At 38.8% G+C, this 26,258-nt stretch overlaps 1 protein-coding gene across 1 annotated transcript in view; it reads left to right on the top strand.

Annotated features, from left to right (window-relative positions):
• GLDC (glycine decarboxylase) overlaps window positions 1–26,258 on the top strand; it is a 45,541-nt gene that overhangs the window by 5,358 nt on the left and 13,925 nt on the right. The window contains exons 3-16 of the mRNA XM_048503833.1: window positions 5,393–5,528; window positions 12,174–12,338; window positions 12,685–12,762; window positions 13,387–13,534; window positions 14,110–14,306; window positions 15,889–15,985; window positions 16,455–16,560; window positions 17,545–17,684; window positions 18,614–18,694; window positions 21,133–21,230; window positions 21,807–21,891; window positions 21,985–22,026; window positions 22,830–22,972; window positions 23,298–23,373. Coding sequence (XP_048359790.1) covers window positions 5,393–5,528; window positions 12,174–12,338; window positions 12,685–12,762; window positions 13,387–13,534; window positions 14,110–14,306; window positions 15,889–15,985; window positions 16,455–16,560; window positions 17,545–17,684; window positions 18,614–18,694; window positions 21,133–21,230; window positions 21,807–21,891; window positions 21,985–22,026; window positions 22,830–22,972; window positions 23,298–23,373 — 1,592 coding nt within the window. The remainder of the gene's footprint in view (window positions 1–5,392; window positions 5,529–12,173; window positions 12,339–12,684; window positions 12,763–13,386; window positions 13,535–14,109; window positions 14,307–15,888; window positions 15,986–16,454; window positions 16,561–17,544; window positions 17,685–18,613; window positions 18,695–21,132; window positions 21,231–21,806; window positions 21,892–21,984; window positions 22,027–22,829; window positions 22,973–23,297; window positions 23,374–26,258) is intronic.

The following is a 26,258-nucleotide window of genomic DNA, read 5'->3' as shown; positions in this document are numbered from 1 at the left end:
AATAGTTAGAACTGTAGAATCTAAAGCTAGTTTAATGTCAGTAAAAATGAACTATCCCCGGTGAGAGTTTAAATGATGAGAGAATGGCATCTTCATGGACAAAACTGATTTTTGCATCTTAGCTAATGGAAATTCAGTGCTTCTCTTATAATCATAGGAAGCTTTACTTTTTCTCCATAGACTGCTTCATGACTTTCACTTTTATGTCTGCTGTTTGATTAAAAGCATATTATACAACAGCAGAAATAGTTTAGTGTCCTTGGTGGTCCAAGGCTTCATGCAGTACTGGCAGTCAGAGGAAGAAGTTTGTTTAAAGTGTTTAAACCCCTGCCTTTACAAAATGTTTTCATGTATTCTTCTTCCTACTACCAATATCTCGTTTTTTGATGAAAAGGAGAGAAGGTAGAGTTCTCCTTCCTCCAATCAAATATATTAGACGTGGTCATTCCTTATTTTCCTCCCTAAACCATGAAAAATATTTGCATTTATAGAGTTGGATTTAGTTTCATAAATCCTGGATTGTTTGTGATTCAGTGCAAACTGCAACAGCTATATCTTTAACAAAAAGAATGCCACCTTGTCCTGTAACTTCAGTTTCTAAATTGAGAACACCTAACAATGTCTTTCCTCTAACAAAATTAATCTTAATCACATACCCCAGGTGGTGCTTGCTTATATTTCAAATCAGTTTTGGGAACATCTGCATTTAGCTGGTATAAACAGCATTTGTGGAATGTAGAAATACGTAATTTTCCAGACACGCAGTAGCAAAAGTTCAGCTGAAAGTGGACTACCTCCCAGGTGAAAGTAGCGCCCTGCCCATAAATGTTAATATTGTACTGAATTCACAGTGTCCTTTCTCTTTCCTGAGATAACGGTGCCAAAAGATCAATGAACTCTATTCTTGGTACGTTAAGATCATTACATCTGATCATTATGCAATACTCACAGCCCAGAAACATGAGCAAGGTCAGTTGTAGGTATTGATTCAGCAAAAAAAAAAAAATGCTAGCTACATTTTTTGAATGATTACTCAAGTTCAGTGTAGTAGGTTTGTTGTAATGTATTTCATCTTAGCTGCTGGCCTAGAAAACTGGAAGCAGCAGTCTGAGGAGGATGGCCAAGTTCCAAGTGTTTCTTAATGGGTGTTTACAGTCCTCGAATTTCCATCTCCCTCCTCCCTGTTCATCGAGTACATTGCTTTATAGCTTTCTCATTGCACAATGGAGGGGAGAGCCTCAAATTAAGCAATTAGATTCATAATCAAAGTCCAATGTCCATAATATAAAGATAAATACTGAAGTAATTTGTTAATGGGTTGATCTCAATATGCTTAAGAAATCTGGTTGGCAGCCTAAGGTTTTGCCATCGCAATATTTCAAAACATAGAGCTAACTAACCTAATATTCTGGAATCCCTGACTTGTCAGTCTAGTATTTAGGATCAGGGTATTAGAGACACATAGACCAAAGCACTTCAGGAGGTCAAGTTTGTGATATTTAGTGAATACTGGGCTGCCCCCACCTCTTTGAGTATGTCCTTTTTACATCTAGCATCCATCCTCATTCTAGTTTTTAATGTTATCTACCTGTACTTCCATTTGAAGTTTTTTATGCATTCAGTCTGTTTTACTTTATTCAGTCTGTTTTACTTTTATGAACCAAATACCAATTCGGCTTAGTAACTGGAAAGGGAACAACACCACTTTAAAATCTGTATTGTGATCGAGTAATGAAACTGCTTGTTCTTTTAAACTGTCTTTTTAAGGAGACTATACAAGATTCAGTCAAGAAAAACACTACCACCTCCATTTTTTAACAAGTCCTAGTAAACAGCAGCAGTTCTGTTGATATTTATTTCTAGAGATTTCAAGTTCCTAAATAAATAAATGGGTCACGTGTTTTTTATTGATGAGTATACCACATACAGTGTGTTTTTGAATGAGGTGTTTTGTGGTGTTAACTGCCAGACTGAGGCATAAGTACATTTGTGTATTGGAGAGCTTTGGTATGTTCTGGAAAACCCATAATATTTGGGGTGGGGATGGCAAGACCAGAAAGAGGAATTGGATAAATCACCTTTTGCAATTGACATTTTGGATTACATTGAATAGGTCATAAATGTGTTCGCTGCGTGACCTAAATGAGGGAAGACATCATCTTTGAGCAAGTGCTTCTCCTGTGAGTCAGGCGTCTGTTAACGATCTCCACAGAAAATACATTCTTCTTTGTTTTGCTAAGAAAGGAAACTATTTCTGATAATGTTCCATTGTCAACTGTGTGTTACTTAGGCTAACTAAATATGCAGTTTGATTCTTTGGATAGTTTTGTGATTCCACTGAAGCCACTGTTTTCATTTCTAATTCATGCCAAGATTTTCATTTTATGAAGGGCTCAATCACTATTGGTAGATACTGGAATCTTCTAGCTGGGTATTTGTTCAAGCAGTCCTTTTTTCGTGATTTACGCACTATTGTACTTTGTTGTGGACAGTTACAAGTTCTATTTACAATAATTATTTCTATTTGATGTAAGGCACGCATTCCAAAATGTATTTGAGCTTAAAACATCTTAATATTAAAAAATTATTCTAAACTAAGCTTGTATGCAGTAATTTATAATATGCCCATATCACTCCTGTTCATGACAGTTGTTAAAGGAACAGTGATTATATTGGATTGGATATGCCCTATATGAAATGGGAAGAATTGCTGCCCAACTTTAAAATGTTTCTTAAGAGGAACATATCTGAACTTTTTAATTTGTGCAGAAGGGCATCTCATTCCTTGCATAAACTAAAGATTTATGTAAATAAGTGTCCATATGGATCAGTTGCCTGAGAATGAATTGGCAACCATTTCTTGTTGACCTCTATGGATTTAATTCTGTTACTAGCTAATTAAGGCAAATTACTGTTCTAGTAATTTGCCTTAATTAGCTGTTCACCAGTGAATTTAATCAACTTGGTCACTTAATGCATATAGGGAAAAAGTCTCCAAATATTGAATTTTTCATCCAAAGTATCAAACCTGGAATCCTATGCTTCAAAGTTTTTCCTTTTTGACACCATTCTTACTGGGTGTGATTTCTTTGTAGTGTGTTTTCCTATGAGGACCATAGAAAGCCTGTTTCATGTCTGTGTAACATACTTATATTTGTTGCCTCTTCGAGGAAATGTTTCTTTGATTTGAATCACAACCTGGAATTGTATTACTGCACCACATCACATAGATTTAGTCTGCCTTTGAGAACTTGCAACGCTGCATTCCCAAACAGTGATACTGCTGTAATCTTATTGATTTCAGTGGATTTAGAAACTAGTAACTCTTTAGGATTGCATTGTTAAAATATGCATGTGTTAATTCTTCTGTCTATAGCTGTGAATGGGGGCTTCCTCAGCATGTTCATTATTAATCTGCAGTATTGTGTACTCATGCTGTACTCAGCAAAACCGCATTATCTAAATAATGGCCAATACAATGCCCATCTGACTAGAAAGAAGGTTTCAAAATAGTCTTGTCCACCGGAAGGCCTTCTCTCAGGTGGCAAGTTAGCACGAGCAAAGTAAATGGTATTTTCACAGATAGGAGTATAACTTAAGCAGTGAAGGCTACTGAGATTGTTTTTCTGTACCAATAAGGTGGTAGTTGATAACCTCCACGCCACCAGATATAAATTCAGTGGTTTTTCTGTTGCCCAAGGTAGTCATGTGCAGAGGCATACAGCATATAGGGACACAGGGTCCCCTATGTCCCTGGGCCCATGCCTTTCAGTCATGTGGGGGGCACCTGGCACCCCCACATGATGAAACAGCGTATGCCCCAGCTTCAAGCCATTGAGCCCTGCTCCCCTGCAGGGAGGAGAAGGAGCTGGGCTCAGCGGTGGGTGGCTGCGGCACCAGCCTGGGCCACCCGCCGCTGAGCCCTGCCCCACAGCCTCCGTGCAGGCTGTCTTTTGCCCTCCCCAGGCCTGGGGATGGCAGCCTGCAGAGAGACTGGGCTCGGTCTGAGCCCCACCCTCGGCTTCCATGCAGGCCGGCTTTTGCCCTCTCCAGGCCCTGGAGACAGCAGGAGCTGGCCTGCAGGGGGGACTCGGTCCAAGCTCCACCCCCTGCCCCTGAGCGTGCAGGGGCAGAGGGCCTGGAGGAGGTGTTGCTCCCGGGAGCCATTTCCCCTCAATACACTTCTGGTCATGTGTGTCATTCAAGGCTTGCTAGTGAATTATAGTTCCAGAGGTTCCAAGAATGAATTGAGTTAATAGAAAACAGTTGTTTTATTCTTGCCAAATACATTTGCTTCCTGCAGAAGACCATGTTGCATGGTATACTGTTCAGAGGGTCCCCTGAACCTCAGCAGCTTCTCAAAGCGTGGTTGTAGTAAAGAAATAGCTCCGATAAATCTTGTGAAACTTTTCCCCTTTGGGTCAAGTCCTGCAATGTGACTGCTCTGATATCACAGCCTTCTAAAACACTGCCAGCTGGATGCCATGATCTTAGGGCAGTTCACTCCTTTGTAAGAATACACAAGACCTATGTGATACCACATATCTGCTGCTTGTAATAAAATGGGATTACTGATTTATGTTTTAGAGTACAAGTCCCCAACATGGCAGGCACCAGGAAAAGGTGTTGGTGGGCAAGTGTTTTTAGAAAGAAGGAGGGGCCAGATGGTGTCTTTGCTGAACTCATACAAAAGGGATAGCCAGGTTAGATACCTACAAAACTGAGACAGATGCTGCCATATAAGTGTTCTTACCTAGCTCAATATTTACTCTGTGTGTGCACAAGAAAATATTTTAAAATAATATGTGAATTTTAAAAGGCATGTGTTTTACAAAGTTTTTGCCTGAAATGTTAGTTACTCTCAAAGTTTTACAACCTCACTCCCTGACATTTTTTTTTACAGACTTCACCTCTTGTGGCAGCCATGTTGTGGTTCGGTCCACCACATATTAGAATTCCAAAGGTGACACAGGCTCAGAGGTGACCTCTGTTTTAGAGGCTTTAGGGACTTCTATGGGAAGAGTAAGTTAGTTCAGCTCCTTTAGAGGCCCTTTACATTCTGTGTTGCAAACTTTCAAAATTACCGTTCAGTGTGTTGCCCTGTTTATAAAAAAGGATTCAGAAGTTCTATGTGAGATATCAATTGCATATAAAAGTCTATACAGTAAAGGCCTTTTGACTCAGTTCTGTGGATTACAACAGACATAAAAGCTGATGAAGATAAGATATGCAACTAATTGATGAAATCAAGCAAGGAAGGAAGCCATAGCGTAGGAGATTCAGGACCACTCTAGCAGGCGGCAGCTCTTAGCTAGTACTATAATGCCTGCAAAAATGTTCAGCATTATTAAATCCTTCACAAGATGTCCACTATAACTTTCTTTTCAATTAGGTGAGAATGAAATTCTTGAAACTTTACACAGTATTGCCAGCAAGAACAAGATCTGGAGATCCTATATTGGCATGGGTTATTACAACTGTTCAGTCCCTCAGGCCATTGTGAGGAACTTGCTGGAGAATGCAGGATGGTAATGTACATTATTTTATCATTACACAAGTCTTTGGTTCATGAATATTTTTCAGTTTATTAACATTTTGGGCTACATGGAGGCACACTCGCTATATACAGCTACTTGTGCAATGCTTCAAAATGTTAATATCAGGAAAACAGCATCTGTTGAATTAACATTTTTAAAGGATGAAAATACTTCCTTTCAAATATGTATGCCTGACTATAGAAACATGTTGTTTCCTTTATTTCTTTGAATACCACCAGGTTGCTATTGTTGGTGGGAATAAATCCATCCGCAAAAGTTATCTTTTATAATTTTTATTGTGAATGTAAACTTTATTTGAAAATTCTCAGTTTTAGAATTACAGTGAGGGTAAACTTAGGAAAACAGGTTTGACAGTCTTGGACTTTGGTATATTAATTGTGCTAATGAAATCTTGATTATTAAATATTTATTTATGAGTTTTGTGAAACACATGGTACAGACAGTTTAATTCAAAAAAGTGGAAACTTGGGGTGTTAAAGAAGTGGAAAGCAAACTAATTTCAAATGTAACATAAATTGCTTTCATCTTGTCTTTGGCTATTGACAGAGGTTCATTTGCAGCAGCTACTGTGGTGTTTGGAAGGAAGGCAGTGTGGTACAGCCTGATTTCATCAGAGCTTGGAAGCTATGTAGGGTTAATAGGGTTAATACTTGGAAGAGAGACCAGCAAGGAGATTCTGCAGAGGAAGGCAATAGCAAACCACCTCGCTTCCCACTTGTCTTGAAAACCTTTGCTGGGGTTGCTGTAAATTGGCTGCAACTTGATGGCACTCCACATGCAGATGGTGATGTCCCTTTTAGGCCAGTGACAAACCCAAATATAAAGGCACTCCTTGCCTTTGCACCTCTTGATTGGAACAAGGCACACAGGACTCCTCTGACAATCTATAACGATGGTCTGCAGATGCCAGTGGTTACTTTTCATCCCAATCTGCCCTGAAAAATCTTTTATGTGACATGTTCTTGCAATACAGTGGGATTTCTACCCCTACTGCCATCAGAGGACAGATGTAACTAAATAACATAAGGTGAAGCATGTGGACTACATCAGTCTTGTAAATAAATCTACAGATTGTTTTTACAGTCCCTTGTGTCTACATATATCATTATTATCTGTGGCTTCAGAGGATAAATCCTTCCCCCACCTCCTATAGCTTATTTCCTTGATGCAAGTATTATCACCACAGGCAGCTGGCCATTTACAGGCTTAGTTTACGCAACAGAAGGGGGGAAATGCAGAGATTTTATATTGTTTAGATGGGAAGGCCAAACATTTCCTATGAAACAACTAATAGATTACTTTTAAATAAGTTTTTATTGGTCATGTTTCTAAATTTTTCTAAATAGCATGATGCCTAGCAGCATATTAGCAATGAATACACATTTGTCAAGTTTCTGAAATTTTTGATTTGCATATTAGATTTTCTTTTGACTATCCAAAGGGAACTCTGTAGTTGTCTTGTCGTCTGTAGTCATTAGAAATCTGTAGTCATTTTGCTATGTGTCACTGCTTCACATATTATCATAACAGGCTATAAAATGCTTGGAAACGTTCAACATTCTGTCTCTAGAAGATCATGCTGTTCATGTAAAAAATGCAGTTCTTGTGTACCAGAACATCACAGCTTTAGGAAGTAGTTCTAAAGTAGTGGTTTAGAGGAATGTTCTGAAAGCATGTTCATTCCTGGTTCCAGTAAAAATGAGCAGTGTCCACTTACTAAGCTTGTAAAGTTGGTCCTTGAAGTAGTTGACAAAGCTAAGAAAAGGATATATAAATGTATGGGGTATGTGGTTTTTCAAAAAGTTTATCCTACGTTTCCAGTGTGTTGCAGGAAAGCACTGTGAGGCTAACAGCTTTCAAAGACTAATCTGGCAAAACATTCGCATTCTTCCAGCAAGAATCAATAGGGGTCTTGGAAAGAGATGAGTTGTCTTGCTGCTTTTGGAAGACAATTGCACACAGTCATTCATTTATGACTAGCTTCTTTATTTTCAGGTGATATTTAGCAGAAATAACACTGTTTGCTTGTTCTCAAGGCCAGAGGTAGGATTCATGTTATTCCCAACCTGAATGGAAGGATATTTCTGCTTGCTCTAGGGGAGATAGGATTTCGATCCCTCCCCAGTACAGACTCCAGTGCTGCATCCCACCATTCTCAAGTGTCCCTGACCCTCAGGAGTGACTTTTTGGGAGGTGCAGCAAGAAGGAGAGTTAGATTATTTCCAGCAGATGCCCTTACCAACCCATTGTCTTACCCATTAAGCCCAAGATGATGAAACTTACCACCATGCACTGTATTCACGAGCCAGTATTCACCTTTGCATTTTGAATTAATCAGTAAGGGTTGATAAAGTCTGTAGAATTCTACCCAAAGGAAGATCTTTTTTACTCTTTTGAATTCTCTTTTTGGCTATAAGCAGCAGTTGGTATTCTCAGGTACCGCAATTTCAGTATATGCACAGGAAGTTTTTTGTTTTGATTTGTAGAAGTGCCTGTGACAAATATGTCAATAATGCAAGAGATGTGTAATTCATACAATATTTGGTGAATAAAACTTAAAGAGAAATGAAGAGATAAGCAAAGCCACAACTGGGACACTAACCTTATAGTCAACTTGGAAACGGGTGTTGAGCTATCTTCCCATTTTGAATTCATGCCACCATTGTTGAACAAACAACAGGAAGTTGTATGTGTGAACTTTACAAATATAATGGCTTCCTGAATGTTTATTTAGATAGATGAGCAATGTTGTACTGTGCACTGGATTTTTTTCAGCATTTGCAATAACGTGAAATTGTATGAAGAGTTTTAACTCAACTGATTCTGTTGCTGCCATGTTTTCATAAAACAAGTACACAGAAAATATGAACTTGAGGCATAATAATTACTCCTTGATATGAGTTAGTTCACAGAGAAAAGTTGATTGCTTGAATCTACCTTTCAGGTCCATTTTGTTTGTTCTTTATAGATCCACAGGGAAAAAATTGTATGTATGCTTGTATGTAGCATTGCTGACAGGTTTGGATTTTCAAATAAAAAAGTCAGAACTTTGTGTAAGATGTAAGAATAATAATCACTGAGATTTAGCAGCTATATTTTTCTTAATGAGAAAATCAACCAGTGTGGTAAGGGGGAGGGGGGAAACAAAAAAGCCCGGTGGTTTTTCTCTCTCTTCAAAGTTGTCTAGCATTTTTCATTTGTTCCAAAAATAGGATAGGTTTAAAAAACATCACTTTGGCTCAGTAACCTACAATCAGCTGTTAGCAATGTAACACTGAGGACTATATTCAGCTGCACATGTTTTGGTGTCTATACTTCCTGAATGTTTTCACACTACTTCTCTGCTTTGGTGTTGCCTTAGAAACGAAGCTAATTAATTCCAGCAACGTGACAAGAACATAAATGAATGGGCAAAGAATAGAACGTATGTTTGGCTTCATGAGAGAGGTGACAGTGTGTCTAGACTTTACCCTAGAAATCTGTTTTGGTAATCATTGGTAATTATTTTGAGGTGTACTTGAATTTGTGAAGTTTCATGTATGTTGATTAAACTTTTGGCAAACGCTGACTGATACTAGCCAATTTAAAAAGCAGAGTAATACCCATAAAAAGCAAAGTTACAGCATTCAAATGAACTCTGCAGAAGTAATCAAAATAGGATATATATGGGGGGATGGGTAGATAAAAAGCAGTTTCCCAGGACAGGAATGGTTAATTTGAGTGATACGTGTAACTAGTGGGGTCACATGGGGATTTAAAGGTTTCAGTTTTAGGACAGGGCCTAAGCTTCTTGAAACATTAGCCAGAAGTGGTACTACTGAATAGAGGTTTTGTTCTTTTCTTTTGCAAAGATCTTGGATTTTGTGATTAATTCTACTTTGAATTATGCTGTTGAAATTAAAATTGCTAGGTCACCGCTGGCCACTGGCAGGGGATGGGCGGGTGGGGTAGGGTTGCCAGAACTAGGTTGGGACACTCCTGGAGATTTGGGGACATCTGTTCAATGCCATACAGTCTGCACGCCAAACATGCATTATCTGTAGGGAAACTGATCTCTGTAGTCTGCAGAGGAGCTGTAAGTCCTGGAATCCACAGATCCCACCTGGAGGCTGGTATCCCTAGCTGGAATTGATCTAATTCTTACAATTTTGCAGAAGACCGCTTTCAGTACAGGCATCCGAGTCTTCCCCAAAAGCTCCTCTGAGGACCACCAGACCTTCAGGAATGATGATGTGACTGAGGGACAGGATACAAGTAGGAGTACCGTATAGAAATGCTGTCCATACACTCTTGTAGCAGCTTTCATTCTAATGGCAGAGCTTGCTCTAGTAGTACAAGAGAGTGAATGAAGTGATTTTTGCCAGTTCTCCCTTTTTTCCCTGCAACTTCATGACTCATCCTGCATGGTTGTAGAAGCTAAAAGGAGAAATTGCTGACCCCCAGCAGTTTTTCAATGTGCTTAAGTTAGGGCTGTTTTGAGAAAGTAGCAGAGATCTGTTCTGTGAATCTGTTAATTTCAACAAAGGCTTAGATCCTACCCAGTGTCTTTGTAGCATGTTGCTTTTTTCAGAGGGTACAGTTCTTAGATCATGAAGGTGAGCTTTCTCCCTTCCTTCACTTAGTTTTATCCAGCCTTGTAAATAACACATTACTAGTTTATAACATGTCTGAATAGGCCACCTGGAGGAGTTTTATTTGTCTAGGTACCTAAAAGCTTAACTAAGGTGCATCTTTTCCATTTTGATGATATTATAAAGATCAGTTCAGAAGCTGTAGGAGGGATTGGCCAGCCTTTGAACATCTTCAGAGGTTATAAATGTTTTCCTTAAGAAAAATAGAAGATACTGGATTAATGTAGAAACTTAGCTGTGCCACTTGTGTATTTTAAAAGGTGTTTTTACAAATCCTGTATGTTATTTGTAAAAGTGAAAAACACATGCTTTGTACGTTTTAACTGTTTAAAGCTGTGAAAAAATGAAAAATGTGCATTCCTTTTTAAAACCTAGGTCAGCCTTTTGTACAATAATAGGATTACCTAGAAACTGTGCTTTAAGTTAATAGCTGCCTTTCTTGAGGCACAATGATTGCTACTTTAATATTTTTACAAACATGTTTTAATAGGTGATCTTAAAACTTTCCAAATGACAAGTTTTTATACAGAAATTGTAAATGCACATAGCAATGCCAGTAATCATCTCAAATGGATAACCTTGTGTGTGTGCCTAAAAAGTTAAAGCATGTAACACAGGTCATGGCCTAGAGAGCATTCCAACGCCCAGTTGAAGCCATAATCTGTACATCACTAAACTGCTGCCTATAGAGACAATAAGAGTACAACATCATTCTTAACCTTCACATTATATGCCTGCACGACTGCTTACCTGGAACCAGTAATTCACAAAGTATTTGTGGTTTTGGTCATGGCTGAAATTATTAGAATCTGTTTGCAGTGTTGTTATTTTTTCTTTAAATGCAGTTTGGTAGCCAAGCTACTTTTGACAGTGTTCACATGTAGAAATTCCCTTGGAGGAAAGGAAAGACATGTTTGAGGTAGACATACTTGCTAACCATGGTTTCTGATGATGGTTTGTAACAGGGGCGGAAAGGGCGCCCCTGCACCGGCAGGAATCCTGCCAGTGGAGGGGTGGGGGCGGTTCGCACGGGAGTGTGTGAGCGGCCTCCGCAGAGGCTGGTGCGGGAGAGGCGGCTCTGCACGGAGCCGTCTCTTCCCCGTCCCCCCTCATTCTCACTGCACCTGGCCAGTGATACTGGCACGATTGATCCCTGCTGGACTACTAAGACCCGCCCATGCCGCCCTCCGACCTCCAGGGGTCGGAGGACAGCGAGGGAGGGTCTCAGCAGTCCGGTAGAGCGACGCAGGATGACGATGTGAGGGGGGGATGGGGAAAACAGCGTGTTCCCGGCTGTGCCGTTCGCACCGCACTGGCGGGAACACGCTGTTTTTAAAAAAAACCTCCCTCCAGGAGGGAGGTTTTTTGGGGCGGCCTGATGCTGCTCTGGGGGAGGTGGAGGGAACTCAGGTCGGCGCTGCTGCGTTTCAGCAGTGCTGCCTATGCGAACGGCGCCTGGGCACCTGTGCGAACGGCATTTTTGCCGTCCCTAAGGCGTCGTATTTGGGCCGTGCAGAAACGGCCTAGGACTCAACCAAGACACAATTCCCAACTATAGCTAAGCTTCATGTTTTGGTGCTATGACTGCAACTGAGTGACTAATGCAACTTTCTTATAGGTTTCTTTTATACTATTTTATTTATCTTAATAGATGATTTTAAAAACTTCACAAAGTAATATCAAGCATAACACTTTACATGTACTGAATGAACGCAAACATTTTATCAGAAAATTATATATTTTGAAAGCATTCTTCTGAGTTTGTTGAGAGAAGTTTATTTTCTTGCAAGCTACACAAATGCCTTTCTAAAATTGTGGTTTTTACCTGTTCAAATGATAATACAAATGACTATTTAAATTGATTTGGCTACAGTTTTTGGTAATAAAATTTTAACAATTTTAAAGAAAATTACTCATAGGTGTGCAGCATACTTTTTTCATTGGTCAAACAGGCTTGATTTCTGCAACCTGTTAATTTTACTAGGGTTACCCAGTATACACCTTACCAGCCAGAAGTATCCCAAGGCAGGCTGGAGAGTTTGCTGAATTTTCAGACAATGGTGTGTGACATCACAGGGATGGATGTGTCCAATGCATCTTTATTGGATGAGGGAACTGCTGCAGCAGAAGCGATGCAGTTGTGTCACAGGTGAGCAACTTAAATGCTTATGTGAGTTGAATAAATCATAATGAAATACTTTGCCTTACAATTTCCTTGAGTTAAATATATGATGTGTTCTTCCTGCCAACCTGCCTGGAATGGAAAACTGGACCACAAATGTTGAAGCCACACAGAACAGATACTTTATATGTGTCATGAAAACTATTGTGCCTTGTATGCCAGAAGCTACTTTTTTCCAGAAAAAAGCATAGTTTGGTAACCTTGAAAATAGAATATTAAGTTATACTATAGTTTTAAATTGAAATGAAGAATTGTATTATTTCCTAAGAAGCATAATTAAAATACCTATATAAAGTTCTTTTTCCCCCTGCAGGCAAAATAAGAGGAGGAAGTTTTATGTCGACATCCGATGCCATCCTCAGACAATAGCTGTGGTGCAAACTAGAGCAAAGTAATGTTTGTTTAATATTCTCTCAAAAAGCAACCTAGGCATTGTAAGAGAGATCATTAAAGTGTTAATTAATTCTAGCAAATCAAGTCTGAATGGTATCCCAGGATCTATGGGTCAGGCCTTCCTTGAGGGAGCATATTTTTGAAAGAGCACAGCAACCACAGCACTTCACTAATTAGGGGGGAAAATTTAAACCAACAGGACATGTTCCATATTAGGTATTCCATTAATGAAAGTTCCCAGTCTCACATCATTCCATTAATGAAAGTTCCTAGCCTCTCATTAAATCTCACATCAGTCAGGTGGCTAGTTGTAATGCAGCAGGAGTCCTGATAACTGGTGATCGCCTCTAATGTTGCCTTGCTGTTTTCCAATGTAGGGAGACTTTGAACGATTATATAGTTCAAACGATTATATAGTTATATAGAAATGAAGAAAATCCCAATATTTTGATTCTTGGGATTCAACTCTTGGTTATGTCTGGGTCAAGGGGAGACTAAATGTAGGGTGGGCTAGTTTTTAATTTTGCTGCCCAGAGATTTCTGTTTTTGTGTTTTCTCTTTTTCAAGTAGCTCATGCTTTGAAAATAGTTTCCTATATTGCTGAATGTCATTTGCTTTTCAGTTACACTGGCACCCTTGTGGAGTTGAAGCTGCCTCGTGAGATGGACTTCAGCAAGAAAGATATCAGTGGAGTCCTGTTCCAGTATCCAGATACTGAGGGAAAAATTGAAGATTTCACTGGACTTGTTGATCGAGCTCACCAGAATGGGGTAAAAGCAGCTGTAATATATATCTACAGTGATAGTGTGTCTGGTAAATTAGCTGCAGCACTAATGCATGTTGAAGACCATTTTCCCAGCATAACTGGTTTGTCTGGGCATTGGTGCTCCAGTGTGCTCACAATGCCCATGTGCCCTCATGGACTATCCCACAATGATTTCAGCTGAGGCATGAAATAAATCTGCATGTGTGTTCTTTGGTGTAAGTGAATCTGCAGTCTGTATCCAGATAAATGTTGGAGCTCTCACCAGGACAAGAATGCTGTATATTTTTTATCATATATGAACCATTGGAAATAAATAATTAGTTCCCTAATGTTGCATTCAAGAGATAGTTTGAAGATTATAATATACATTTTCATTAGGTAGGATACTATGTTACTGCTTCTATGTGAGTGGTCTTACTTCATAGGAGAAGATTGATCACCAGGAGAAGGGAGTGATACAATTGCTATCCTTCGTTGCTTTGAGAAAAATATGTGCATTTTATAACACATTTTACGCAATTTCTGTGTAGGTTTTTCTCTGTATAAGATGCTGGCAAGGTTGACCTTCTCTTGTTTCAGACTCTTGTGTGCTGTGCTACTGACCTGTTAGCTCTATGCATCTTGAGACCTCCAGGAGAATTTGGTGCTGATGTTGCTTTGGGAAGCTCCCAGAGGTTTGGGGTACCACTTTGTTACGGTGGGCCACATGCAGCGTTCTTTGCTGTCAAGGAGAACTTGGTGCGAATGATGCCTGGAAGAATGGTGGGAGTTACAAGGTAAACTATTTTTTAGTTTAAAATCTGAATCTCAAATCTCTCACGGCAGTTTGCTGCTCAGGTTCTTGGTGGATTGTTCTGAACTGGTCCAAAATCACAGTTTTCTGAGGTAGAATTTCCTTCTGTATGCTGTTACCTGCTCTTTTTTTTTCATGAAGAGAAATATCAGTCTGAAATCTCTTCTGCAAGAAGTTAAATTTTGCTTTATTTACTACGTGAAATTCATGCAGTAAATCACTTGCAATTTACTACATGAATTTACTACATGGAATTCATGTAGTATATCACTTGCAATTTACTACATGCAATTTTGCTTTATTTATTACATGAAATTCAGGTTTTTCTCATTAGATTTAGTCACTGAACTTTGGTAGAGAATTGCTTGTATCAAATAATATTTTAGCTGTGTTAATACTATAAAACTTTAATTGTGTCTTACCTCCTGTTAAATCTGTTCCCATCCATTATAATACCAAAGAATAATGAAGACAGAACTGTTAAATGGTTAATTTACAGTAAAAACTATGACTCATCCCAAAATAAATTTGTAGTGACCTTCAAGAAGCCATTGATACTTTTCACAAGAATGTAGAGTGGGCAGCTGAAAGCTCTAAGGCAGTTTGAGAAGCTGAAATTAGTTGAATGAATACTGCAGTTTCAGAAGAGTGCTTATACTGTGGATTTCAGGAATTCTAAGATGTTCATACTGAAGTTATACTTGGCCCCTTCCGCACATGCAGAGTAATACACTTTCAGTCCACTTTGAAGCTGGATTTTACTGTGCAGAATAGCAAAATTCACTTTCAAACAGCTGTGAAATTGGATTGAATGTGCATTATTCTGCATGTGCGGGAGGAGCTTTGGTTTATAAATACTGGATCCAGCTGCTTCCTCTCCCAGTTGTGAAGGGTATTGTTGGTTCAGTTTCACCTTCATTTTATTGATGGATAAATTGGCCTACTGGAAAATGTATATTTCCTAAATACATATCTGCTGATGAAGGCAACTAAAGGGGCAGAATGACTGCACAATTTTTTTCCCTACACTTATAATTTCTCTCTTGCAAGTATTTTGTTCCTGGATCATTTTTGTCCTACAGACAAACTCCTCCAATCTTGGAGCCCTGTTGCAGGGGAGAAGTTGTAAACTTGACTGGGAGATACTGGCAAGGGAGAACTAGCATGCTTGTGAAATATTAAGTGCCCCCACATACAAACATTTGTTTTCCAAGGAAATCATGAGGCTGAGTTTCTGAAGTTTCCCTACTGTGTAGTGACCTCTCTAGGGAAAACATTGCCAGGGGGAAAGGAGTGGGGGGACTGGTTTTATGGTGCCTTACCTACTGTAGCCATTTTCCTCTTTTTTTTGTTTCACAGGACTGCAGTTTATATGACTAGCAGCCATAGTGAGCTAAATTCACCTCACCCCTCTTGATGCTAAAGAAAAGAGGCCTTGATGCAAATATTCAGGAATAATTTGATAATTTATGCAACAGTTTTTCTGTTGTTCCCACTCCATTAGCAAAAGCAGAGGCCTTTAAACAATGGAAGTAATCTTTTTTTCTCTCTCTCTGTGGCTCAAGGGATGCCAATGGGAAAGAAGTATATCGCCTGGCACTGCAAACCAGAGAGCAGCATATCAGGAGGGATAAGGCTACAAGCAACATCTGCACTGCACAGGTGAGCTGTTCTGTGGGCTTTAGTTGACAAGAGCCATTTGGAAGTCATAGTAAATTGTCATCATAAGAATTAGCAGACAACCAAACAGTACAGCTCTCTCTCTCACTCACACACACTCACACATACACCACACACATTGTTCTTAAAGGTTGGATGTGAGCCTTGGTGTCTGTGCCTAAGTGTACCAAGGGCTCCAATGCCTACTAGAGGTAATGACAATATTGTGCCCTCAGATATTACTCAAATTTGCAGCTAATATTTGCATACTTCTTTTTTCACATCTTACACTTGACAACTTGTAATGTGTTATTGTACTGTTTATAGGCATAGTTGTAATTTTCTTCCCCCTTTTTTGCTCAGAATGATCAATGTGTATGACTGGTAATGTGTTTCTTAATATACTGCTGGATGATAAATTTATACTAATATGCTAGCAAACTGATTTGTTTGCCAATTGATTACATTTTAGGCACTTCTGGCTAACATGGCTGCCATGTTTGGAGTCTATCATGGTGCTAATGGATTAAAAAATATTGCCAGGAGAGTGCATAATGCCACTCTGATTTTAGCTGAAGGTAAGTTAATATTTAATAGCTTCATAGTGGCAAGTCTTTAAAGATTGGCATCCTCTGGTCAAAAACAAAGTCCTACACATTGATAAGATAGATAGGGGACCTATTGGTCAAAAGGAGAAGAGTTTGGATTTATATCCTGATTTTCTCAACCAGAAGGAGTCTCAAAGCAGCTTGCAAACTCCTTCCCTTCCTCTCCTTACCACAGACACCTTGTGAGGTAGGTAGGGCTGAGAGAGTTATGAGAGAACTGTGACTAGCCTGAGGTCACCCAGCAGGCTTCATGTGGAGGAGTGGGGAATCAAACCCAGTTCACCATATTAGAGTCTATCTGCTCTCAGAGGAGTATGGTCTATAGGGACATGGGGTCACCTATGTCCCTGGCTGCATGCCTTTTGGTCATGTGGGTGGGCACCAGGTGTTCCCCCCACATAACCAAAAGGTGTGCATCCCAACCACATGCCACTGAACCCCGCCCCTGCCTCCCTGCCGGCTGACTTTTACCTTCCCTAGGCCCTGCCAGCCTGCACGAAGGCCGGGGGCGGGGCTTGGCAGCAGCGGGCAGTCCCGCCTCCGGCCTCTGAGCACAGGGTGGCACGGGGGGCACCCAGAGAAAGGGTTGTCTTCAGGCTCCATTTCCCCCCGCTATGCTTTTGCCTGCTCCTAAACACTACACCATGCTATTGTGTCTGTCTATTGGAGACTAAGAAGAACTATTGTGTCTATTAGATACTAGAAAAATTGCCAGTGAAGCAACATATCCTATCAGGGCACATTAGCCAGCATGTTTCTTCATGTTTCCGTGACCAAGTCTGTCCAAACTTAAGTCTATTACAGTAATTCCTCCATCATTCTGGCTCTGGTCCCCAGTTCAGTTGTTGATAAAACTATTAACAACCTAAAGATAAGTACATGCACAACATATGGAATCTAAGGAAATGTGAACAGCTGGTGGCGCAGAGAGTTTTCATGTTTTGTTTCTGATAGGTCTGAAGAGAGCAGGTCACAAACTGCAACATGATCTATTTTTTGATACCTTGAAAATCCAGTGTGGCTGCGATGTTCAAGAGGTGTTGTCCAGGGCAGCCCAGAGACAAGTAAACCTGCGGATTTACAGTGATGGCACCGTAAGTGACAGTTTATTGGCAGGATTCTTCCAGTGCTTTTTAAAAAATTGAACATTGCCTGTCAGACTAATTACCTTTCAGACTATTGTATTAGTTTTATGAGTATGAGGGGTACATAATAGAAAAATTACGTATTTTACTGCATAAGCATATGCTACAGGTGGTAATAATGTCTGCTTTTTAGAAATGTGGTTGTCCATGTAGTAGGGTCAAATTAAATCAGAGAAACTGGAAAAAATAAAAAGATGTTGATCTTTTGACAACTCCATATATTTCTCAGCCTGAATTATGCCAGGTGCCCTTTGGTATCTCCTCCCTGCCCTTGTAATTTTTCTGTAAATTGCATTGTAAATATCTGATAGTGCTGGGGTTTTGTTTACCCAAATTACAATGAGTGGGACACTGAAAGGAGCATCGAGGGTAAAACTAACAAAAGCTGGTTCCTTTGCTAGTGATATTTTCCCATGAGTAGGGAGTTCTTATCTTTGTAGCCAGGGGGGTATATGTAACACTCAAGGATAAACCAGATTCATTTTCATCATTAGCAAACCAGGTTTTGTTATTAAGGGAACTTGTATCTCTGATGCCTCTGACTCTCTATGTTACCACATTTATAAGGTTTCACATTTACTGACAATACCTAGTAGTTTAGTAGTAAATACATTTAGTGGGGACTTGCTGTTGTATCTCAGAGAGCTGTTCTCTAAGACCTAAGAAAGCTACAGGAACTACATACTGAAACCACATAATTTTTAATTATTATTTTTAATTATTAATTTAAGTCTTAAATTTGGATACTTTTGCTTGCTTTAGTGAAACATTGTTTTAAACATAATGTTGCTCTTCTAGCAATTCAGAAGTTGTGAGTGAAGTATTAATGCACTATGAACATAAACAGAATTGACATTTCTGTATGGTTTTGTTTGCAGCTTGGCGTATCTCTTGATGAAACTATCACTGAAAAAGACCTGGATGACCTATTATGGCTTTTTGGTTGTGAATCTTCAGCTGTAAGTAGAGCTTCAGTTATAGCACTTCATATGCCAGTGGTGGCGAACCTATGGCACGGGCGAACCTATGGCACTTAGAGCCCCCTCTGTGGGCACACTCAAGCGGAGTCGCCCCCCTCCCACACACATCTAGGCTGGCCTGGGCCACTGGGTTCAATTATTAGCAATAAATTATTATTATTATTATTAACATTAAACCTATTAGCATTAAACCTAAGACCTAGTTTTGGGGAAGCAGTGTAGGTAACCCTGTTAAGCGCTGTTAAACCCCACTGCTTTTCATGCAAAGAACTAAAGCGTGATACTTTACCTGGGAGTAAGCTCGGTTGCTGGCAATGGGGCTTGCTTCTGAGTAAACCCTCCTAGGGTCATGATGCACCCATTGGAAGAGTTGCACAGTTGCTTCAAAGCAAAGCCACCGACTACCACCAAGCTTACTCCCGAGTAACGCACGCCTCGGAGCCAACTGTTTTTTCTAAACTAAAACCTCAGCATTCAGGTTAAATTGCTGTGTTGGCACTTTGCGATAAACAAGTAGGTTCTGGGTTGCAATTTGGGCACTCAGTCTTGAAAAGGTTCGCCATCACTGTCATATGCAATCAGAGAATAGTGTGCTGATATTAGACAGGGCCCAAACATATCTATCACAAACATATTGTAGATTCTTATAGACTCAATAACATAACACATACAGTGAGGGAGGTAGCTGTCAGACTGCTTGGATAATGAAGAGGTTCATTGGTCCTCAGATATATCTGTCCTGCTCTTTCTCAGTACAAGGTATTTGTACTCTGGAGCTTAAGTAACTAGCACTGAGAGAATGGGGAAGAAGATTTACGGGGTGGGGGAGGATCTGTAAGACATCAGTTCAACTATCATTCACTTAGATGGTCTTATCTTATTGCTGCTTGCATACTGGGGCAGGGGAGTACCAGGCCCTGTTGAAGTTATGGGAATCTAATCTATGAATCATTCCCATAACTTGAAAATATTTTCTGTTGCTTTGTAAGGGAGCTCATACTTATGGTTTTCCAAATTACTTTTCTGGCAGTATTACCATTCAGAAGATTGTAGGATGAGAAAATAAGCTGGCTATATCTGTTATAGTTTGTCAGTCTTGCTGGTAGTTACTGTTTCTCAGTTTTTGCACTCAGTCTATTTGTAAATAAAATCATAGCAGCTGACATAAATGCTCACCACATGTATAAGAAAGGGTGTCAGTTCTGTGGGTTTTTCCCCTTCCTGCTTGTTTGTGTCTGTGTATTTGCCAAAACGTCGTCCCTTCTGAAATAGATAAGGGTACTATATGACCCAAGAAAAGAAGGATCAAGGTGCGTAACCAATTTTCATTGCCTGAGGTAAAAAGGCCCATGTCTTGGGTCACCTCCATTTTGCATAGAAATTTTCACTATTTATCAGAGTTCAGCACCACCTGCTAAAATTAATAAGGGGGGGGGGTGCGTATCAAGGTAATGGGGACTGAAAATGATCCCATCATAAAAAACCATAGTAACTTTATGAGGTTTGTTCAGCAGTTAAGATATGAATGAGTTAGTCATTTAATGTATGTGTGGATATTGCTTTTTTAAAAACGGTTAGCTCCAGGAAGTATTGAGTTGAATGGAAAAGTATGTAAGTAAAATATCAAGGATCACTAAAAACCCCACTCAGTTTATGTTTGGGGTCCTCATAGATTCTAGATACCATTCCTGCATAGTTGTATCTGTGTACAATAAACAGTAATCCTTAATATAATATCCTAATTTTAAAATTAGAGTTTTTCAAGTACATTCACTGTGTGTATTAAAACTGGCTTAATAAGTAGTCTGTATGCTGTAACACTGAACAATACTTGTTTCTGGATTTGTTCTGTGAAAGAAGTGTTGTGAGACTATAATCTGTTCCCTGAAATCCTATGATTCAAATCCCTTAAATGGGCAGCTGTCTTAACTGTTAATACTTTGGTTTCCCATCTCATTAATTAGAAGCGTGTTCTATAATGTCTCAAGATCCTTCATCGATCCAAAAACAAGATTTGGGAAGGAATCTTTGTTTATTCAACTACTTAACTTTACTGGAATAAAATCTCCTGAGTTTTAGAAAATAGCTTATATTGACCTTTTCCCCTTGAGTTTTGTATGGTGAAATGTAATTTGAAAGGTAAGTTCACTTCGAGATATTTCTAGCTGTTGTGCTGCATGGATGCTTCAGAGCAAGAAAGATTGCTTTCCTGGAGTATATCTTTGAAGATAATTAATTTCTTGCAAGGAATTTGGGAATTATGCACACCAGAGTTTTATAGTGGTTAACTGACAAATTGCTACCAGAAAGTTAAAGACCTAAGATGGGAAATAAATAGCCTTTAGTTTCTAGACAGAATGCATTCTGCATGCAAAAAAATCCTACCCGTGAGTACATATACCTTTTTTTCTTTGAAGGAACTGGTTGCTGAGAGCATGGGTGAAGAAACAAGGGGAATTTTTGGCACTTCATTTAAGAGAACTTCAAATTTCCTAACACATCAAGTATTCAACAGGTTTGTGGTGCTAATTGGACTGTGTGTCTACATTTGGCTCTGCTTTCCTCTTACTCTTGTTGAAGCTGCAATACAGATTATAATAGTGAAACAGGGTTGATTTTATTGCTTCAAAATGTTATTGCTGCAGTTAAGGCAAGTTAAGAGTTGAATTCCTAGCTCAATTTTTCCAATATTTACATTTAGAAGACTGCCCAAAAGCTTGTGGAGGAATCTGCCTAAATCGGACCATGCAGTGTTTGTCCCTTAATGGCACTTTTAAAAATGGCATTTTGATAATGCTTGTGTATGTTTAAATATGGAGGGTAGGTACCATTATTGGGTCTGACCAGTTAGTGCAGTTGCTGTATGTTCTTATTGACTGGATAGTGTAATATATTACTGTCAACTTGTGGACAAATATTTTTAAGTACAAAATAGAAGCAAGAAGAGGAAAGGGTTAATTGTTTGCAGTAGTTACTAATCTGTCTTTTAAAATAGTTATTCTTATGACATTGTACTTTGTGAGACGCTAACTGTGAATTGTCTGTATTGTGTAGTTAACTGGCTTGTTAATGTAACGTTTTGTGTCTTCAGCTATCATTCTGAAACCAATATTGTACGATATATGAAAAGACTGGAAAACAAAGATATATCCCTTGTTCACAGCATGATTCCTTTGGTAGGTATTAATTTAAAAGGTGTAAAATTGATATTTGTTAGTTTCTTTGAATGAAACCCGCTGATCACATTTGTATGTGTTTTTCCCCCTCAGGGTTCCTGTACAATGAAGCTGAATAGCTCATCAGAACTTACAGTAAGCTTTTCTAGGAAATGTATGCCTTTTCTGACATCAATACAAAAAAGTAATAAGGGGTGGTTATTACCAGTGAATAATTCCTGACTAAGTGTATGCATTAATAAGAATAGAACACTTAAGATTTCCTTATGCAGTCTTTCTCCTTTGCATGAAGGTATGCTTTGTGAGATCCATGTGGTTGTGAGTGGGCTTAGCAGTTTTGAGCATGTGGTGGTGTTTGCCCTGTTCATCAGACCACTCAGCATCTGGATCTCTCCATGAGACTGTTGAAAGGAAAATCAGTGTTATGGGCTTGCTCGTACAAACAATTCATTGAAGAATCCTACTTACATTTACAGGGAGATTGACACAGTTGGTAATTCAGTCAAAGATACTCTCTTCATAAACAGGGAGATTTTGTATTCCTACAATTTTGTACTTTAAGGGGCGGCGGGGGGGCAACAGGACAAGTCAGTGACTGGTTCCTGCCTGAAGAAGGTAAGAAGATGTGGGGGTCAGTCGCAAATGTCTACAAATGAGTCTTTCTGTAGTAATTTTTGTTTTCTGAATTGTTCAGAAAACCAAATGTGGTTAAAATATAACAATATGCAAAGAACTTTTAATAGCACTCTATTAAGATCAAATAAAATCAGTTTCCAAGTTGATCTCAAAATTCAAAAGACAAGTGACAAAAAGAAAATGTTTTACCTATCCATTGGATTAACCTGTGTGTGTGTGTGTTTGGGGGAGGGGGGTCCTTAATCACATTTTAGAAGCAGGAGAATGTTTTAACTTTCTTCCTTTTCCCCCTTCTTCTTTAGCCTATAACGTGGAAGGAGTTTGCCAATATCCACCCCTTCGTTCCTCTAGATCAGGCTCAAGGATACCAGCAGCTCTTCAGGGAGCTTGAAAAGGATCTATGTGAGATCACAGGCTACGACAAAATTTCTTTTCAACCAAACAGGTAGGAGCAATCTTGCTTCTGTCACAGTTTCTGGGGCGGGCTTTTAAAAACACATTTTGGTTTATTTTCAAGGGCTGTGAATTTTTTTCCCACCCAGATATCCCTTCAGTGAAAGAAGAAGCAAGCACACTGTGTGTACACTAACAAATACCCAGTTGCCTATTTAGTCACGAGTAGTGTAATGAATGTTCATGGATATTTGTCACATATTTTGAGTAGGAAAGTTGGTCTTTTATGGGCCTTGCTTTAAAATGAATTTACCTTCTAAAAATTGAGTATTGAACTGCATACTTTGACATTTATGATAAATTCTGTGGTTTTGCAGTGGGGCCCAAGGTGAATATACTGGATTGGCTGCAATCAAAGCTTATTTAAATGCCAAAGGAGAATGTCATCGAAGTGTAAGTGAAATGATTTTTAGAGAGATGAACAGGTGCATTCTGAATGCTTTTCATTTCATGGGGTCTATACCCATGAATGATTCCATGGGAATTCATGAGGCCCAACACATCCATACTCATGAGGCCCAATGTCATCCATACTCACCTAGGCCCAGGGAGGGCCAAAGACATGTTGTGAAGGCCAGAATCAGGTCCAGTGGTGGTGCCACCAAGTGCATGGGTGACTTCTGCAGGGTCAGGACCTATTGTTGGTATTGCTGGCAAAAGCAGGTGGAGTACATGGCAGCTATGTGAGGGAGAGAGTTATACCCAATACCGAGATTGGCAGTGGGAGTGAGCATTTCAAGCAAGCTTAAGGGAGAGAAGAGTCACCCTATGAGAACCTTGGGATTAACACACTCGAGGTGATAGTCTCTGCCCCTTAGGAAAGTGGTAGGAGAAAGCAGTACAGGAAGAGAAGACAGGTTGATGCAGGCTCAGTCTTCAAGAGAACTAGAGAAGGGTAGAGGGGGAGGGGGTTTTATCACTATTTTTCACAACCCAGAATAAAATTTGACAAATTGTTCTTGGATTTCTTTTTCTATTGTGGTTGTAGTATCATTTAAATTTTTTAAAATTAATTTACCTTTTTTCTATTTGCTTTTGTAAGCTGTATGCCAAAAATTTGCCAGGTTTATTTCCATATTCAAAATGTTTCTGTTTTAAGAATGCAAGGCTTTTTTTGCATTTCTTCAAGTAAATCTAGTTGAGTCTTTTTACAGCTTAATCTTGAATATTTTTTTTCTGTATATTTTGGGTTTTTCTCCAGATCTTTTAACTGCTCCATAATATTTTCTATCCTTTGACATTTATCTTTTTTTGTATTTAATCTTCCTGTCACATATGCTTTGCTCATATTCCAAACTATTTTGATTGACATACCTTCAGTGTTGTTAATTTTTAAAAATCACCTAAGTCTTGACATTGGTTTACCACTTCTTTCTGTAACATCAGATTGTCATCCATTCATCTTCTTTGTCCAATTCTACTAGTACTCAGTAAGAGTTCAAATGGGTTGTGATCTGCAGAGATCTGTGGTAAGATATCAGTTTTTTCAACGTTTGTGATTAATGTCTTTGTGAGCCAGCACATATCAATTCTTGAATGTGTTGATGGTGATGTAAGAAATATGTGTAGTCTCTTATTTTGGGATTGTTTCATCAGTCAGGTTCAGTATGTCCATGTATCGAAACACATTCTTTGGTATTTACCTTTTTCTGGATCCATCCATATTTGGATCTAATACTGCATTCATATCTCTAATTAATATTAAGTTATCCTCTTGAAAATCTAAAGTGACTTGGAAAAGTTTCTAAAAAAAATCTCTTGAATTATTTGTTGCATATGTGTATGTTTGTTAAAACACATGCTTTTCCATCAGGTGATTAAGTTTGAACAGAATAAAATCTTCCATCTGGCTTTTTAAGTTCTTTGGATACAGGGATCTTCTGGATTGTAACATTAGTTATTATTTCTTATTATTCGTTGACACTATATAGGCATTGCCTAATTTCTTACTATTTAGTAAATGTTCATGTTGAACATTGATGTGGGCTTCTTGATAACAGATGATACCAGCATTTTGCTTATGTAGACAATTGAATATTTTATTTCTTTTTGAGGGAGAATTCAAACCATTGACATTAGCTAAAATGATCTTCATGATCTGTTATTTGAAAGAAGGGCTGCTGCCTCACTAAGTTTGTCATCTTCTTTTTGTTCTATTTGGTCCTCTTTGGAGTCAGGTCTGGAATTTTCTAAAGGATCTGCATCTGTGAGTTGTATTATCAAATGCCTGGCTTGTACAGTTTTGATTATTGTTTTCCTGGTAGATAGAAGCACTTCAAATGCACGTTGAATTTTCCAGTAGTATTAAATTATTTTTTCCAGTAAAACTTGTCTAAAAATTAAATTCTCTTATTTTCTCCAAAAGTGTACTCAACAAGTCTTGGAAGATTGATATCTCAGTCTTTTCCACCGTGTGGTTGAGATTGTTACTTTTTAAGAATAGTGTCTCTTAGGCTGATTCCACATGGGCCAAAAACAGCGGTGTGAAAATGGTGTGAAAACAATATAAACCCTTTTACACTGTTAAACCCTTTTACACCATTTTCACACCGTTTTCACACTGCTGTTTTTGGCCTATGCAGAATCAGCCTTAGTTTTCCCATGTGCAAACGTGACAATTATGTCTCTTGGTTCTTTGTTTTTTAGAACAAATCTCAAATTAATTTTATAGATTTGTTCCATGTCAGGGAAGCTGTCTCCAACTGGAATATGTTCTTATAGAATCTCACGGAATTTTTCTTTAAGGTTGTTTTTGCCAATTGTCTCTTACTTCTCTAAATCATAGATTATTAGCTCTTCATTGAACTTCTAGAACTTCAGTTCTTTGCTCCTTCTACTAATCTTTTGTCTTGGATATTCAGTTGGCAATCAAATTCTTGTTGCATCTCTTTTATTTTCACTATATCCTGGGTATTCTCTTAAATATTTCCTTTAATGGCTGCTAGATCCAAAGCTATCTCCTGTCTGACACTCTGTAACTCCACTTGCTTGGTGGTAAGTTCTGATTTTTTAATCTCTTATCTTAAGTTTTTAATTTCCTGCTTCATACTATTTTATGACTGTCTAAGTTGTGCAGAAATTGTTTGAACTTGTTTGATCATCTCTGCAGAATTGCACATTTCTTGACTTAGCGCTTCTTCAAAAACTGTATCTGACAGTCTTCTTGTGATTAATTTTTCTTTTTTTAGCAAAAGACATACTGTGTCATCAGCTAAATTTGTATTCTACAACAAACATATTCTTTCTCTTTACTAAAACAATATTTTATTATTAATAGT

Source organism: Sphaerodactylus townsendi, linkage group LG07, assembly GCF_021028975.2.
Source record: "Sphaerodactylus townsendi isolate TG3544 linkage group LG07, MPM_Stown_v2.3, whole genome shotgun sequence".
NCBI lineage: Eukaryota > Metazoa > Chordata > Lepidosauria > Squamata > Sphaerodactylidae > Sphaerodactylus > Sphaerodactylus townsendi.
This window is presented reverse-complemented; position numbering and strand designations above follow the sequence as displayed.